This window comes from Nerophis lumbriciformis, linkage group LG14, assembly GCF_033978685.3.
Source record: "Nerophis lumbriciformis linkage group LG14, RoL_Nlum_v2.1, whole genome shotgun sequence".
NCBI lineage: Eukaryota > Metazoa > Chordata > Actinopteri > Syngnathiformes > Syngnathidae > Nerophis > Nerophis lumbriciformis.
Genome location: NC_084561.2, coordinates 36,189,237 through 36,207,248, shown reverse-complemented (window position 1 = coordinate 36,207,248; position 18,012 = coordinate 36,189,237). Strand labels below are relative to the sequence as shown.

The 18,012-nt window shown below is 36.6% G+C and overlaps 1 protein-coding gene across 1 annotated transcript in view; it reads left to right on the top strand.

The window, feature by feature from the left end:
• The window catches only part of LOC133616381 (BMP/retinoic acid-inducible neural-specific protein 3-like), a 290,364-nt gene that overhangs the window by 210,576 nt on the left and 61,776 nt on the right, over positions 1-18,012 (top strand). The window contains exons 5-6 of the mRNA XM_061975560.2: positions 6,806-6,911; positions 13,517-13,753. Of these exons, the coding sequence (XP_061831544.2) occupies positions 6,806-6,911; positions 13,517-13,753 (343 nt within the window). The remainder of the gene's footprint in view (positions 1-6,805; positions 6,912-13,516; positions 13,754-18,012) is intronic.

Below are 18,012 nucleotides of genomic sequence, written 5' to 3'. Positions count from 1 at the left end.
TTTTTACAACTGGGGAAAAAGCACAGTATTTTGCCAACACAGATTGAGAGTCAATTTTATTTTAATTGTTTACTTAATGAGGGTAATTAGAAGTTATTAACCTTCCAATTACAATGGTAAAGCAAAACAAATGAGAAATCAAAGATTATCGCGTTGTTAATATATTTTATGATCACATTAGTGCTTAATTGGGTCTTAAAATAATGCGGACAGTAATATAGTATAATATATAACTTGTGGGACAATATATCGTCCTGCAAACTTTATTTTGCACGCATTCCCTACACTGAACTAATTCTTTAGACTGACTAACAATTTGTATTCGATAGTTGTTGTTTTTTTTTTGTTTTGTTTTTATCTTGTGTGATGACTGTATTTTATTTTAATTTTATTTTTATTAAATCAACATAGAAAAAAACACACGATAAACTTTCAACTAGTGCTCAACCCAAAAAAAAAAACCTCCCTCACCCATTCACACTCATACACACCCACTCACACAAAAGGGGTTGTTTCTTTCTGCTACCAATATTCTGGTTCCCACAACATGGACAACACTTCTGCAAGGGACACAGTCCCTGAAGCACACTTGATTGTTTGTGCCGCTGGTCCACTAACATTTTCATTTAATTACTATTTTTTTCTTTCTTGTATTCGATAGTTAGTAATTGTGAAAATATGGACATTTGGGGGGGGAAATAAATAGTACATAAATACACACACATTTGTATATACACACATACATATAATAATAATAATAGATTTTATTTGCAAAAAGCTTTTTAAATTGAGTAAACAACCTCAAAATGCTAGTGTATTAAAAAAATAAAAATAAATAAATAAACAGATAATACAAATAAAAACTAGAACAGCCTAATAGCTAGAACTAGTATGCATATATCTAAAAAAAAGTTTTTTTAAAAAAGAAGGGTTTTGAAGCTTTTTTTAAAAGCATCCACAGTCTGTGGTGCCCTCAGGTGGTCAGGGAGAGTGTTCCGCAGACTGGGAGCGGCGGAGCAGGAAGCCCTGTCTCCCATTGTTTGTAGCTTTGTCCTCGGAGGTTGGAGGAGGTTAGCCTGTCCGGAGCGGAGGTGTCGTGTGGAGGATTTGGGGGTGAGTCGTTCTTTGAGGTAGAGGGGGCATACTTGCCAACCCTCCCGAATTTTCCGGGAGACTCCCGAAATTCAGCGCCTCTCCCGAAAACCTCCCGGGACAAATATTCTCCCGAAAATCTCCCGATTTTCAGCCGGAGCTGGAGGCCACGCCCCCTCCAGCTCCATGCGGACCTGAGTGAGGACAGCCTTTTTTCACTATGGGAGGACAACAGGGTGACAAGAACTAAATCATCCAGACTAGAGATACATTGTATTATTATGTTTATCTTATCTAAAAATAAATATATTTATTAATTAAAAAAAAAAAAAAACTAAATAACTAAATACATTTGTACTATATTTTGCTAAAAACATTAAAAAAAAAATGTTTTGTATTTTTTCTGACTCCTTATTACATCCAACCATAGAATTATACCGGTACATTAAAATAAACATATTTGAAATAATACATTTTAAATTATCATAATAATTCATTTAAAATGACCATATTTAATTATTAAAATAATTGCTTGTTTATCAACAACTTTAGCATTTTATTCATTACATTTTTAAGCTCTCAGAAGCCAAGTTATGTTATATTCATGTTATATTTATGCAAGTTTGAAGTATCAATTATCTAAACACTGTTTTGTTTGCATATTTTCAGGATGTAGATATATATATATATATATATATATATATATATATATATATATATATATATATATATATATATATATATATATATATGAAATACTTGACTTGGTGAATTCTAGCTGTCAATATACTCCTCCCCTCTTAACCACGCCCCCAACCATGCCCCGCCTCCCGAAATCGGAGGTCTCAAGGTTGGCAACTATGAGAGGGGGGCATTTCCATGGAAATATATATATATACAGGCCAAAGGTTTGGACACACCTTCTCATTCAATGTGTTTCCTTTATTTTCATGACTAACACATTGCAGATTGTCACTGAAGGCATCAAAACTGTGAATGTGGAGTTATGTACTTGGCAAAAAAAAAGGTGAAATAACTGAAAACATGTTTTATATGCCAGTTTCTTCAAAATAGCCACGCTTTGCTCTGATTACTGCTTTGCACACTCTTGGCATTCTCTCGATGAGCTTTAAGAGGCAGTCACCTGGAATGGTTTTCACTTCACATGTGTCATAGTTTTGATGCCTTCAGTGACAATCTACAATGTAAATAGTCATGAAAATAAAGCAAACGCATTGAAATGAGAAGGTGTGTCCTAACTACTTTTTGCTATATGTAACTTTGAGCAAGTTGCAAACAACCTATTTCACATCAGAAAACAACACCATGGTGTCTGCTCAGCATGTCACCTCTAACTTTGCTCTAATAATGTCTGGCTACACTGTTCTAACAGGGTTTGTTTTTTTTGTTTAACATCATAAATAAAACAGTGTAGAACATCAATTTTACACAAACATACCTTGTTTAATTCTATCATGGATTTTGTTGCTCACTTGTGATGTGTTATTGCCTCTGCAGTCATGAAACATTAATGCATTTTTACAATCATCTTGGGCCTCAGTTGTTTTCTGATCTTTAGGTTTTTTCACATTTGCAATGGCCGATTTGCTGTGGCTTTCTAAAAACATCACAAATTACTCATTTTGCTTTGCTCTGAAGATCATTTGTTGCACACACACCCACAAAATCCTTCCCTTGCCTTGTTCATGGCTTAATTTGCACAAGGTCTACAGAAAATTCAATGCATTGTGCAAACCCCATTTCCATATGAGTTGGGAAATTGTGTTAGATGTAAATATAAACGGAATACAATGATTTGCAAATCCTTTTCAACCCATATTCAGTTGAATGCACTACAAAGACAACATATTTGATGTTCAATCTCATAAACTTTTTTTTTTTTTGCAAATAATAATTAACTTAGAATTTCATGGCTGCAACACGTGCCAAAGTAGTTGGGAAAGGGCATGTTCACCACTGTTTTACATGGCCTTTCCTTTTAACAACACTCAGTAAACGTTTGGGAACTGAGGAGACGCATTTTTTAATCTTCTCAGGTGGAATTCTTTCCCATTCGTGCTTGATGTACAGCTTAAGTTGTTCAACAGTCCGGGGGTCTCCGTTGTGGTATTTTAGGCTTCATAATGCACCAGACATTTTCAATGGGAGACAGGTCTGGACTACAGGCAGGCCAGTCTAGTACCCGCACTCTTTTACTATGAAGCCACGTTGATGTAACACGTGGCTTGGAATTGTCTTGCTGAAATAAGCAGGGGCGTCCATGGTAACGTTGCTTGGATGGCAACATATGTTGCTCCAAAACCTGTATGTACCTTTCAGCATTAATGGCGCCTTCACAGATGTGTAAGTTACCCATGTCTTGGGCACTAATACACCCCCATACCATCACAGATGCTGGCTTTTCAACTTTGCGCCTATAATAATCCGGATGGTTCTTTTCCTCTTTGGTCCGGAGGACACGACGTCCACAGTTTCCAAAAACAATTTGAAATGTGGACTCGTCAGACCACAGAACACTTTTCCACTTTGTATCAGTCCATCTTAGATGAGCTCAGGCCCAGCGAAGCCGGCGGCGTTTCTGGGTGTTGTTGATAAACGGTTTTCGCCTTGCATAGGAGAGTTTTAACTTGCACTTACAGATGTAGCGACCAACTGTAGTTACTGACAGTGGGTTTCTGAAGTGTTCCTGAGCCCATGTGGTGATATCCTTTACACACTGATGTCGCTTGTTGATGCAGTACAGCCTGAGGGATCGAAGGTCACGGGCATAGCTGCTTACATGCAGTGATTTCTCCAGATTCTCTGAACCCTTTGATGATATTACGGACCGTAGATGGTGAAATCCCTAAATTCCTTGCAATAGCTGGTTGAGAAAGGTTTTTCTTAAACTGTTCAACAATTTGCTCACACATTTGTTGACAAAGTGGTGACCCTCGCCCCATCCTTGTTTGTGAATGACTGAGCATTTCATGGAATCTACTTTTATACCCAATCATGGCACCCACCTGTTCCCAATTTGCCTGTTCACCTGTGGGATGTTCCAAATAATTAATTAGTATTTATTGCCACCTTTCCCAACTTATTTGTCATGTGTTGCTGACATCAAATTCTAAAGTTAATGATTATTTGCAAAAAAAAAAAAGTTTATCAATTTGAACATCAAATATGTTGTCTTTGTAGCATATTCAACTGAATATGGGTTGAAAAGGATTTGCAAATCATTGTATCCCGTTTATATTTACATCTAACACAATTTCCCAACTCATATGGAAACGGGGTTTGTATATGTTTCCAGATTTGATTGTTTAGGTCAGTCTTTTTCACTAGTGTTTAGTTTAGTTTATTAAGGATCCCTTTTAGTCTACACCGCAGTGGAGACTATTCTTCCTGGGGTCCTGGTATGCCGTGAGATACAGTCTGGTGTGCCGAGGGAGATGATCTAATTTCCCCTAAAGTGGTTAAAAATATTTTTTGCAAACCAGTAATTACAATCCGCAAATAATGTGTTATTGTTGAGTGTCGGTGCTGTCTAGAGCTCGGCAGAGTAAATGTGTAATACTCTTCTATATCAGTAGGTGGCAGCCGGTAGCTAATTGCTTTGTAGATGTCGGAAACAGCGGGAGGCAGTGTGAAGGTAAAAAGGTGTCTAATGCTTAAACCAAAAATAGACAAAAGGTGAGTGCCGCTTAGAAAAGGCATTGAAGTTTAGGGAAGGCTATGCAGAACAAAACTGAACTGGCTACAAAGTAAACAAAAACAGAATGCTGGACGACAGCAAAAACTTACTGTGGAGCAAAGACGGCGTCCAGTACCCACAAAGAAGGATAAAAACAACTGAAATATATTTGATTGCTAAAACAAAGTAGATGCGGGAAATATCGATCGAAGGAAGACATGAAACTGCTACAGGAATTTACCAAAAAAAGAGAAACAGCCACCAAAATAGGAGCGCAAGACACTACACTGCAAAAACTGAAATCTAAGTAAGATTAAATATCTCAAATAAGGGTGATATTTGCTTATTTTCTGTCTGATAAGATCATTCTTCTCACTAAGCAAATTTTATGTTAGAGTGTTTTACTTGTTTTAAGTGTTTTGGTCCTAAATGATCTCAGTAAGATATTACAGCTTGTTGCTGAGATTTTATGACCTATATTGAGTAAAACATGCTTGAAACTAGAATATCAACTGTTGCAAAGCTGTGTCATCAACACTCACAAGTATAAAACTACTTTTTTTAAAGTAATAATTTCTTATTTCAAGCATGAAAAAAAAAAAATCATGATTTTGACACAATTGTGTCTCATAATTAAAACAGATGACAGCCAAATAGACTTTGCTGTTTTATTTCCAATGAAACAATAGAAAATACGTACTCATATAGTAGTACAGTTGTTATTAGTGAGAATATACTTATTTTAAGGGATTTTTGGGTTCATTGAGGTTAGCTAATTTAAAAGTAGACAAAAGTATTGGGACACTTAGGACTAACACAAGGCAAAAGTATTGGGACACTTAGGACTAACACTAGACAAAAGTATCTGGACACTCAGGACTAACACTAGGCAAAAGTATTGGGACACTTAGGACTAACACTATGCAAAAGTATTGAGACACTTAGGACTAACACTAGGCAAAAGTATTGGGACACTCAGGACTAACACTAGGAAAAAGTATTGGGACACTTAGGACTAACACTATGCAAAAGTATTGGGACACTTAGGACTAACACTATGCAAAAGTATTGAGACACTTAGAACTAACACTAGGCAAAAGTATTGGGACACTTAGGACTAACACTGGACAAAAGTATTTGGACACTTAGGACTAACACTAGACAAAAGTATTGGGACACTCAGGACTAACACTAGGCAAAAGTATTGGGACACTTAGGACTAACACTATGCAAAAGTATTGGGACACTTAGGACTAACACTAGGCAAAAGTATTGGGACACTTAGGACTAACACTAGGCAATGACAATGTGAAATGGAATTAATTCATTTTTGTCCTCTAAATTCTACACACAATACCTTGTTGAATGGGTAAAGGCGGGAAACACCAGCAGAAGTCGGTCCCGTCCAACGCTGCTTGCAGCTTTAATTTTACTTATTTTGGAAAGCCAAATTTTCTTGTTCTATTGGCAGATAATTTTGCTTAGTTCAAATAAAATACCCCTAATTTTTTTATTTTTTTATTATTGTTTTTGAACACTGACTTTTTGCAGTGTATGCATGGGAAAACAGCAAAAAAACTCAAAATAAGTCACGGCGTGATGTGACAGGTGGTGACAGTACACCTACTTTGAGATAAGAGCTACCGTATTTTTCGGAGTATAAGTCGCACCGGAGTATAAGTCCGAAAATGCATAATAAAAAAGGAAAAAAACTATGAAAAAAACTGCGACTTATAGTCCGAAAAATACGGTATATTGATGCATACTTGGTTATGGTTTAAAGTCATATCCAACAATTGCGAACATTTTTACTATCAACTGAGTTTTGTTTTTAATGATGTGCCTCCGGATTTTTTCAACGCAAAAACTGTGCTTTGACTCAAAAAAAAGGTTGAAAAACACTGGTTTAGGTGTTCTGTACATTTTTTTTCTTTTACTGTTTTTTCCGGTCGGTTTTCATTCCAGTCGTAATTTCAGTTCTAATCATGCGCCTTGGTTTTCTTCTGTTTCCTTCAGGTGACTGAAACAAGGACAGGTCCTCTCGGATGCAGTAACTATGACAACCTGGATTCTGTCAGCTCCGTTTTGGTTCAGAGCCCCGAAAACAAGATTCATTTGCAAGGTTGACCATCCATAATTGAACTCACACTATTTCTGATGGAATTGTCACGGTGTCTTTTTTTCCGGCAAACCCATAACTGCAGCACAAGAGTGTCAGAATGAATTTAGCTTCTGTCTGTCTTTTTTTTTTTTTTTTGTACAATCCTCACTCAGAAGTCTTTGAAGTGTATACCAGGCTGTAATGACTGAGAACAAAAGCAGCAGAATTGTGCAGCTAAAATAAAACTTTCAGTGGGCATATTGCACATTATCCCAAGCATATGTCAGGAGGCAGAACATCAAGAGAGGGTCTTGCATGTTTTAAGGCGGCCTACCCTCACCGTGGCCCATTGTCGGGCCGCACAAAAAAAATATGTTCCTCAGCTATGGGCCGCAGCGGTACTCAATTGCAATCACTTTTCCACCACTTATAGTAGTAATGACGATATGGTGCCAGAGAAGAGAGTATGGACTGCTTGGTTTTAAGTAGAGATGTCCGATAATATCGGCAGTCCGGTATTGTCGGCCGATAAATGCTTTAAAATGCAATAATAAACCTTTGCGTTCCGGCCCAGTCACATATCTACGGCTTTTCACACACACAAGTGAATGCCAAGCATATTTGGTCAACAGCCACACAGGTCACACTGAGGGTGGCCGTATAACCAACTTTAACACTGTTACAAATATGCGCCACACTGTGAACCCACACCAAACAAGAATGACAAAACACATTTCGGGAGAACATCCGCACCGTAACACAACATAAACACAACAGAACAAATACCCAGAACCCCTTGCAGCAGTAACTCTTCCGGGACGCTACAATATACACCCCCCGCTACCCTCTACTCCCCCAACGCTGCCCACCTCAACCTATAAGTAAGTAATAATGTTTAAATAAGTAATCATTTTAAAATATGTAATTATTTGTAAATAAGTAATAATTTTTGAAGTAATAAATATTTTAAAATAAGTAAGTAATACTTTTTAAATAAGTAATCATTTTTAAATACGTAATTTATTTTAAATAAGTAATATTTTTGAAGTAATAAATATTTCAAAAAGGTAAGTAATAATTTTGAAGTAAGTAATATTTTACATCAAAAAGTAACCGTTTTGAAGTAGGTAATTACTTTTTAAATAAGTAACTATTCTAAATAAGTAATCATTTTGAAGTAAAAGCATTTTAAAAGTAAGTACTATTTTTTTAAAAGTAGGTATTTAAAAAAAAAGTAATTAATAATTTAATCATTTTGAAGTAAGTACACATTAGGAGGTAAGAACATCAGTAATAAATGTGATATAAGTACATTAAGTTAGTAATAATTTTGAAGTAAGTAATCACTTTAAAGAGGTAATTATTTTTAAATAACTAATAATAATAAATAATAAGTAGAATTTTAAAATAAATAAGTAAGTAATAGTTTTGAAGGAAATTTTTTTTTTTTAAATAAGTGAGTAATAATTATAAAGGTTTTTTTTTTTAAATAAGTACATAAGTAATAACTTTGAAGTAAGTAATACTTTTAAATAAGTCATCATTTCAGTAAATAATATTCATTAAATAAGTAATTAATAATTTGGAAGTAAGTAAGTAAGTCAGTAATACATTTGATATAAGCAAGTCATTCATTGAGGTATTAATAGCTGCAATGTTAGTACGAATATAAGCAATGTTAGTATAAATATAAGTAGTGTTAGTATGAATATACGTAAATTAAGTAGGGAGAGCATGTCCCAAATTCTAAGCTGCTGTTTTGAGGCATGTTAAAAAAATTCATGCACTTTGTGACTTCAATAATAAATATGGCAGTGCCATGTTGGCACTTTTTTCCACAACTTGAGTTGATTTATTTTGGAAAACCTTGTAACATTGTTTAATGCATCCAGAGGGGCATCACAACAAAATTAGGCACAACAATGTGTTAATTCCACGACTGTATGTATCGGTATCGGTTGATATCAGAATCGGTAATTAAGAGTTGGGCAATATCGGAATATCGGATATTGGCAAAAAAGCCATTATCGGACATCTCTAATTAACAGTGAATTCATGAATACACTTTGCCAGGCAAAATGTTGCTTCAAAATTGCACCTTTTCTGCATGTCTCACCGATATTTCCAACTAAACTAATAAATATTGCGGTTAAAAGCAGCATCGGTTCAGTATTCAAGTGAATATGGTGATAATGAAATTAGGAAGCCATGACTCGCCACCGAAAAGTATTCAAGAAAGCATAGGCGTGTACAAAGCAGTGATTACAAACAATACATTGGAGGCAGACACCAACGTTGACATACCGTATTTTTCCGACTATAAGGAGCGCTTAAAATCCTTTAATTTTCTCAAAAATGGACAGTGCGCCTTATAACCCGGTGCGCCTAATGTAGGGAATAATTCCGGTTGTGCTTACCGACCTCCGAGCTATTTTATTTGGTACATGGTGTAGTGAAAAGTGTGACCAGTAGATGGCATAAGAGATACGTGTAGACTGCAATATGACGCCAGTAAACAACACCAAAACTTTAAATGTCCCATTGAAAATAAATAACATTACACACGGCGCTGAAAAATGTTTTAGTTATGTTTTGTTAGTTTTGGACTCCCTTAGTTCCTATTTTGTGCACCCTTGAGTTTGTTGTAGTTACCATGGTTGCTTATTATTTTCACCTGTCTCTGATTGGTGTTCGGGACACTCACCTGTTTCCCGAGCACTAATCAGAGGCATTATTTAAGCCTGCCTTTGCTGGTCAGTCGGCCTAGCTTCATTGTTTGCTTCTGGCCACAGTTACGTGAGTATTCCTTATCTCTAAGTTTATGCCAAGTATTAGCGTTACCGTCCAGTGCGATCGGCACGTTTTTCCTCTGACTTGTTTTTAGTTTTTTGTACTTGCTGGATTTCGACAATAAACCATGTTCTTACCTGCACGTCCTGTCCGGAGTGTTCCGTCTGCATCCCGGGGGAACGAACCCCGCAGTAAGCTGCGATCCCCCAGTCATGACAGACTTGTTTCTTCAGCATTGTCCACACTTTGGGAAGGCCATTCTAAAACCTTAATTCTAGCCGGATTTAGCCATTCCTTTACCACTTTTGACGTGTGTTTGGTGTCATTGTCCTGTTGGAACACCCAACTGCGCCCATGAAACAAAAATGTAGCTGTTTGGCCACAATACCCAGCAATGTGTTTGGAGGAAAAAAGGTGAGGCCTTTAATCCCAGGAACACCATGCCTGGGTCTTGGGCGCAGTTGGGTGTTCCGACAGGACAATGACCCCAAACACACGTCAAAAGTGGTAAAGGAATGGCTAAATCAGGCTAGAATTAAGGTTTTACAATGGCCTTCCCAAAGTGTGGACAATGCTGAAGAAACAAGTCCATGTCAGAAAACCAACACATTTAGCCAGGCAAAGTCAGAATTCCGCCTTTTTTAATCTCGGGGGGGAAAAAAAATTATCTCCCGTTTTTCCGTTTTTTTTTCCGACCCTAAATCAAGACTCGAGACGTAGTTTATATTACGCCGTAGTTGATTGGTCGATATGTTCCTTGTGACCAATCAGGACATCTGTTATGAATGATGACGTTAATAACGTCATCATTCATAATGGTTATTACCGCCATTTTCCATATGTAAACGATGTCGGTTCTCGAGAGAAAGGACGCTTTACGAGTAAAAGAAATTGATAAACATGTCAAAAATACGTTTCGATGGGACTGGATGGAAAGGGAAATCACTGATACTGTTGGGAAGAAGGAAGTTACGACTTTGTTCTGTGATTTTATTCGGAAAATCGATCGTCCCGGAAAGGTTCTCTGCACGTGGTGTCATGATAATATTGACTATGGATCACGAGGTTTCAAGGCTTTGGAAGTACACGCGAAACGTCAAAAACATATGAAACGACTTGAAGCAAGGAAAACAAACTTTTCACTAGCTGGTACTCTTGGATGTCAACCGAAAGTGAGCAAACCTTACGGACTTCATCCTTTGTTTACATCGACAACTGCCGTAGACATCGAGAGGAAAGATCCACCCAAACAACCCACTTCAGTTGCAGACAGGGTTGTTAATAATGAGGTAAGCTAAAAAATATTTGCTTGCGAAATACGCATATTTGTTTTAAATATTAACCAATTATTGCTTTGCGAAATATAAATGGGTTTTTGTAAAAATAAAAAGCCACGTGAAAATATATAATGAAATTACAGAAATTCAAAGAGTCGCATTATTGATTCCAGTTAACAATTAATTTGAAATAAATTTGCATATAACACTATTTTATAATATTAAGTTCTTATGTAGTCTCTTGAAACAATATTGTCAGTGGTGTAACAATCTTGAAGGTAAATATTTTCACACTTGTTTCATGCAATATGTCAGTGTCCTCACATTATTATTATTTCCTATTTTCAAATATGAGTAAACAATACTAAACATGTTTAATTATTTTCATAATTTTATATCCTATTTTGGCGAAAAGAATGAAAAGTTTACATTTGGTATTTTGTTATATTTATAACTAAACTTGTAGGCAATTAGGCATATACATTAAAACTGTGAATTGTTATTAGTGGTTATGTATTTTACAATTAATGCTACTTTCTGATAGCATATATCATGTAATAGTCTTAACTTTAAAATATATTTTGTATAATAATAAATCTTGGCAAACCTGTTACACCACTGATACTTTTTTAGTGACTAAATACTGTTGGGACTGAACCATATACCGTGATTCATTAGGATAATTGGGTTATGTATGTTCTATTAATGATGTTTTAATGTCTTTAAACACTAAAATATTTTCTTCAAATGGTGCTGTCTTTGTTAATTTTAGCATGTTAAATTGGTGAAAAACCAGGAGCTTCGGGGGGCATCGCCCCCCTTGTCCCCCCACCAAGGCACCGCCCTGGACCTGGCTGGGGGCCTTCGTCCCCCAGACCCCCGGAAATTTTTTCAGTCTTTTTCATTGTGGTCAAATCACATGCCTGATTTAGCTGAACTGCACCAATTTTGTCAAGAGGAGTGGTTAAAAATTCAACCAGAAGCCTGTGGATGGCTACCAAAAGCGCCTTATTGCAGTGAAACTTTCCAAAGGACATGTAACCAAATATTAACATTGCTGTATGTATACTTTTGACCCTGCATATTTGCTCACATTTTCAGTAGACCCATAATAAATTCATAAAAGAACCAAACTTCATGAATGTTTTTTGTGACCAACAAGTATGTGCTCCAATCACTCTACCACAACAAAATAAGAGTTGTAGAAATTATTGGAAACTCAAGACAGCCATGACATTATGTTCTTTACAAGTGTATGTAAACTTTTGATCGCGACTGTATATTTAGACATATTATTTTAGTTGATTTTGTCAGGAAAACTAACATCAGAACGACTTAGTTGCATGCACCAAATATGGCCCCTCTCATTTAGCCGTCCATACTCTCTATACCTGACTCTGTATGGGGCTAAAGTCATAGAGAGGTTTCTCAAGCGCAAAAAATATGACTAAAGTGGTGAAGCTGTTTTTTTTTAATTTGCACTTTAATCTAAGACACATTTTTATTATTTAGTATTGATTTGGTTAGAATGTATTAATTTTAGCACTGCATAAGACTATAAAAATGGGACCCATTACCTCCCTGCTTGGCAGTCTGCATCAAGGGTTGGAATATACCAACATCTTTAAATGATGATATTTCACTACTATTGTAATTGTTATATGGTATTGTGAATAAACTTGAAACTTCGGTCAAATTAATAGATCAAAATGAAAAAAATAAATTAAAAAAAATAAAAAAAATTGGGGGTTAAATCATCAAAACGATTTTGGGCGCGACCACTGCTGCTGCTCACTGGTCCCCTCAACTCCCAGGGGGTGAACAAGGGGATGGGTCAAATGCAGAGGACAAATGTCATCACACCTAGTGTGTGTGTGACAATAATTGGTACTTTAACTTTAACTTTAACTAACCTACTCAGTGGCCTAGTGGTTAGAGTGTCCGCCCTGAGATCGGTAGGTTGTGAGTTCAAACCCCGGCCGAGTCATACCAAAGACTATAAAAATGGGACCCATTACCTTCCTGCTTGGCACTCAGCATCAAGGGTTGGAATTGGGGGTTAAATCACCAAAAATGATTCCCGGGCGCGGCCACCGCTGCTGCCCACTGCTCCCCGCACCTCCCAGGGGGTGATCAAGGGTGATGGGTCAAATGCAGAGAATAATTTCGCCACACCTAGTGTGTGTGTGACAATCATTGGCACTTTAACTTTAACTTAACTTAATTGTATGTAATTTGTTTTCGACCTTGATAATAATATTTGTGACTACCACGTGGATTAATATCATTTGACAAGGTTTATCCTGGTAACTAGGTTGGACATAATTATTGAATATGATTAAAATCAAGAGTAAGATTGCTAATTCAGTGTTAATGTTTGAGTGGGCCCCGAGCCTCTTTGTGGTGGAAAAGTAGGGCCCCAAGGTCAAAAAGGTTAAGAACCCCTCCTTTAGGGAAACTCCAAGCCTACTTTAACAATCACTTTTTCACAGACATTGCTGTACATTAACTACTTGGTTAGTCAGCCATGTGACATTTTTTTGTTTTTCCATGACTCAGGCCTCCATGCCATTCTGCCAGAATATCTGAGGGCCAGCTTCGTGCAGGCAGCTCTCAGCTACATCGGATGTAACGAGGAGGGCCAATTTGTGTGCCGAGACAATGACTGCTGGTGTCAGTGTGGCGCCGACTACCCGCAGTGTAATTGCCCTAAGTTGGATTTGAAGTCCATGGAAGCCAGTTTGCTGAAAATCCAAGATTCTTGGAACACCGCCAACCAAGACTTTGAAGAGTCAGGTCAGTTATTTTCTTGTTTAGCATTCCGTGTCTTTTACGGTATGTGTGGCTTTGCAGAAAGAAAATGACAAACGATGGCTTTTTTTGAAAATAATAACTCCACCCAAAGCTTTTGAATAGTATGCAAAATGATTAAAACAAACAAAAACGCATGTATACTTACTAGAGATGTCCGATAATATCGGACTCCCGATATTATCGGCCGATAAATGCTTTAAAATGTAATATCGGAAATTATCGGTATCGGTTTCGAAAAGTAAAATTTATGTGTACGGAGTGGTACACGGACGTAGGGAGAAGTATAGAGCAGTTGCGTCTCCCAGTCATACTTGCCAACCCTCCCGATTTTCCCGGGAAACTCCCGAATTTCAGTGCCCCTCCTGAAAATCTCCCGGGGCAACCATTCTCCCGAATTTCTCCCGATTTCCAACCAGACAACAATATTGGAGGCGTGCCTTATAGGCACTGCCTTTGCGTGCCGGCCCAATCACATAATATCTACGGCTTTTCACACACACAAGTGAATACAGGTCTCACTGAGGGTGGCCGTATAAACAACTTTAACACTGTTACAAATATGCGCCACGCTGTGAACCATACTTGCCAACCCTTCCCGAATTTTCCGGGAGACTCCCGAATTTCAGTGCCTCTCCCGAAAATCTCCCGGGACAACCATTCTCCCGATTTCCAGCCGGACAACAAGGGTTAGGGTTAGGGTTAGGGGTTAGGGTTATTTGTTTATTTATTTTATTTATATATAAAAAAAAAAAAAAAAAAAAAAAGTATATATATATATATATATATATATATATATATATATATATATATATATATATATATATATATATATAATATATATAAGAAATACTTGAATTTCAGTGAATTCTAGCTATAAATATTCTCCTCCCCCTGAACCCCGCTCCCCGACCCCGCCCACCTCAACACCCCCCATTCCCCCCCGCCCCCACCTCCCGAATTCGGAGGTCTCAAGGTTGGCAAGTATGCTGTGAACCCACACCAAACAAGAATGACAAACACATTTGGGTAGAACATCCGCCCCATAACACAACATAAACACAACAGAACAAATACCCAGAACCCCTTGCAGCACTAACTCTTCCGGAACGCTACAATATCCACCCCCCCCCCCACCCCCCTCCAGTCAACCCCGCTCCCCCCAAACCCGCCCACCTCAACCTCCTCATGTTCTCTCAGGGAGAGCATGTCCCAAATTCCAAGCTGCTGTTTTGAGGCATGTTAAAAAAAAATAATGCACTTTGTGACTTCAATAATAAATATGGCAGTGCCATGTTGGCATTTTTCTTTCCATAACTTGAGTTGATTTATTTTGGAAAACCTTGTTACATTGTTTAATGCATCCAGCGGGGCATCACAACAAAATTAGGCATAATAATGTGTTAATTCCACGACTGTATATATCGGTATCGGTTGATATCGGAATCGGTAATTAAGAGTTGGGCAATATCGGATATCGGCAAAAAAGCCCTTATCGGACATCTCTAGTACTTACAGTTAGTTCAGGTGTACAAATATCAGTGGGCTTTGACAACAAACACGGTTGCCAACTGTCAGAATCCCAAATAGTTTCTAAAACGTCAATGGAATTAATGAAAACCAAGCACTTACAATCCATTTTATTTGACAAACGTATTATTTCCTGTTCTTTCACCAAAGAGAGAATAAAATAGCGGTACGTGCTCATGTCCTTTGAGGCAACGGATGTCAAACTGAGGTGAAGTGAAGTGAATTATATTTATTTAGCGCTTTTCTCTAGTGACTCAAAGCGCTTTTACATAGTGAAACCCAATATCTGGGTGTGTGGCACTGGGAGCCGGTGGGTAAAACATCTTGCCAAGGACACAACGGAAGCGACTCGGATGGCGGAAGCGGGGATCGAACCTGGAACCCTCAAGTTGCTTGCACGACCACTCTACCAACCGAGCCAGGCCGCCCCTAACACCCTACTGCACTGCAAAAAGTCAGTGTTCAAAAACAAGAAAAAAAAATACAAAAATGAGGGGTATTTTATTTGAACTAAGCAAAATTATCTGCCAATAGAACAAGAAAATTCGGCTTGTCAAGACTTTCCAAAACAAGTAAAATTAACTAACCTCAATGAACCCAAAAATACCTTAAAATAAGTATATTCTCACTAATAACAAGTGCACTTTTCTTGATATAAAAAAAACCAGACCTTTTTGCTCAATATCCAGACAACTAGTGTCCTCTACAGTAGACATGTATTTTGTCAAAGTTACAGAGGTTTTTTTTTTTTTTTTTGCGAAAAAGTTAGTCAAAGATCATCTATATCAGTGGTCCCCAACCACCGGGCCGCTGGTACCGGGCCGCACAAGGAAAAAAAATAAATAAATAAATGAATATATATATATATATATATATATATATATATATATATATATATATATATATATATATATATATAAATAAAGTTGATTTGATTTGATTTGATATATATATATATATATATATATATATATATATTTTATTTTTTATTTTTTATTAAATCAAAATAAAAACACAATATATACATTATATATCAATATATATCAATACAGTCTGCAGGGATACATTCCGTAAGCACACATGATTGTATTTCTTTATTAAAAAAAATAATTAAAAAAATAAAAAATAAAATCACCCTCCCCCGGTAGGCGGGACAAATTTTCAAGCGTTGACCGGTCCGCAGCTACAAAAAGGTTGGGGACCACTGATCTATATGACAGCACTCTTGTGTTTTTAAGAATCTGCTGCAAAAATGTGAGTCTCTTACATGTTTTTTTTTTGTTTTTTTTTAACTGAACCTGCAGGCCCCCAGTTGAATAGCCCACGTAATGAAATAGAGTGGACCTAAAATGGAACCTTGAGGAACACCACTAGTATAACTAAATAAGTTGAACAAAAGACTACACTGCAAAAAATCAGTGTTCGAAAACAAGAAAAAAAATAAATAAATATATATATATATATATATATAGGGGTATTTTATTTGAACTAAGCAAAATTTTCTGCCAATAGAACAAGAAAATTCGGCTTGTCAAGACTTTCCAACACAAGTAAAATTAGCTAACCTCAATGAACCCAAAAATACCTTAAAATAAGTATATTCTCACTAATAACAAGTGCACTTTTCTTGGTAGAAAAACAAGAGACCTTTTTGCTCAATATGTTGAAAAATATTCTTAAATCAAGTAAATGATAGTGCCATTATCTTGACATAATGATTTTTTTTCCCATGCTTGAAATAAGAAATTATTACTTTAAAAAAGTAGTTTTATACTTGTGAGTGTTGATGACACAGCTTTGCAGCAGTTGATATTCTAGTTTCAAGCATGTTTTACTCAATATAGGTCATCAAATCTCAACAACAAGCTGTAATATCTTACTGAGATCATTTAGGACCAAAACCCTTAAAACAATTAAAACACTCTAACATAAAATCTGCTTAGTGAGAAGAATTATCTTATCAGACAGAAAATAAGCAAATATCACCCTTATTTGAGATATTTAATCTGACTTAGATTTCAGTTTTTCCAGTGTGGAAAAAGACATTTATCTAGCTATATAAGTGATATGTATTATTTTGCATGAAAAAAAACCCATTATTGAACTATCTGTTCCTAATGTATTTAAATTATTCCAAATCATGAATCTGAATGCATTCAGTTTTGAGTTAAATTATATTGAAATTGTTTCACACATGGAGACCAAGACAATTGGGGGTCCATCTTTGCTGCAGCCTTCTTCCGCCTTTGTGACTGTTGTGGAGCTTCTATGCAACCACAACCCACTCCGCCGTTGAGGTCTTGTCAAAAAATATAATGAAGGCAATACATGATGTAAGTGTCTATTAGCCTACTATCAAAGGCTGACGCAAATCTTCGTTGACAGAAATGCTGTATTTTTATTTTTTTTCTACACATTTTTGCAACATTGGAAATCATTCGTAAAACGAAGAATTCTCACAGGATGAGATAACTTCTGGAAATTACTGGCTCAGAATGGCCAAAGGTATAGATATGTGTGTCCAAGTTAAAGGAAAACGGCAGGCTGTCTTCTTTTAATGGATTTATTACAATCTTTGCGAGCTGGGTAACGTTTGCTGTGGTCTGGAACAACATGGCAAACAAACAACTATGAGAAATGCAGCCAATATTACATACAGATAATGTGTCATGATACATGCAAATATAAATGAAATACACAGAGGACATTAAGGA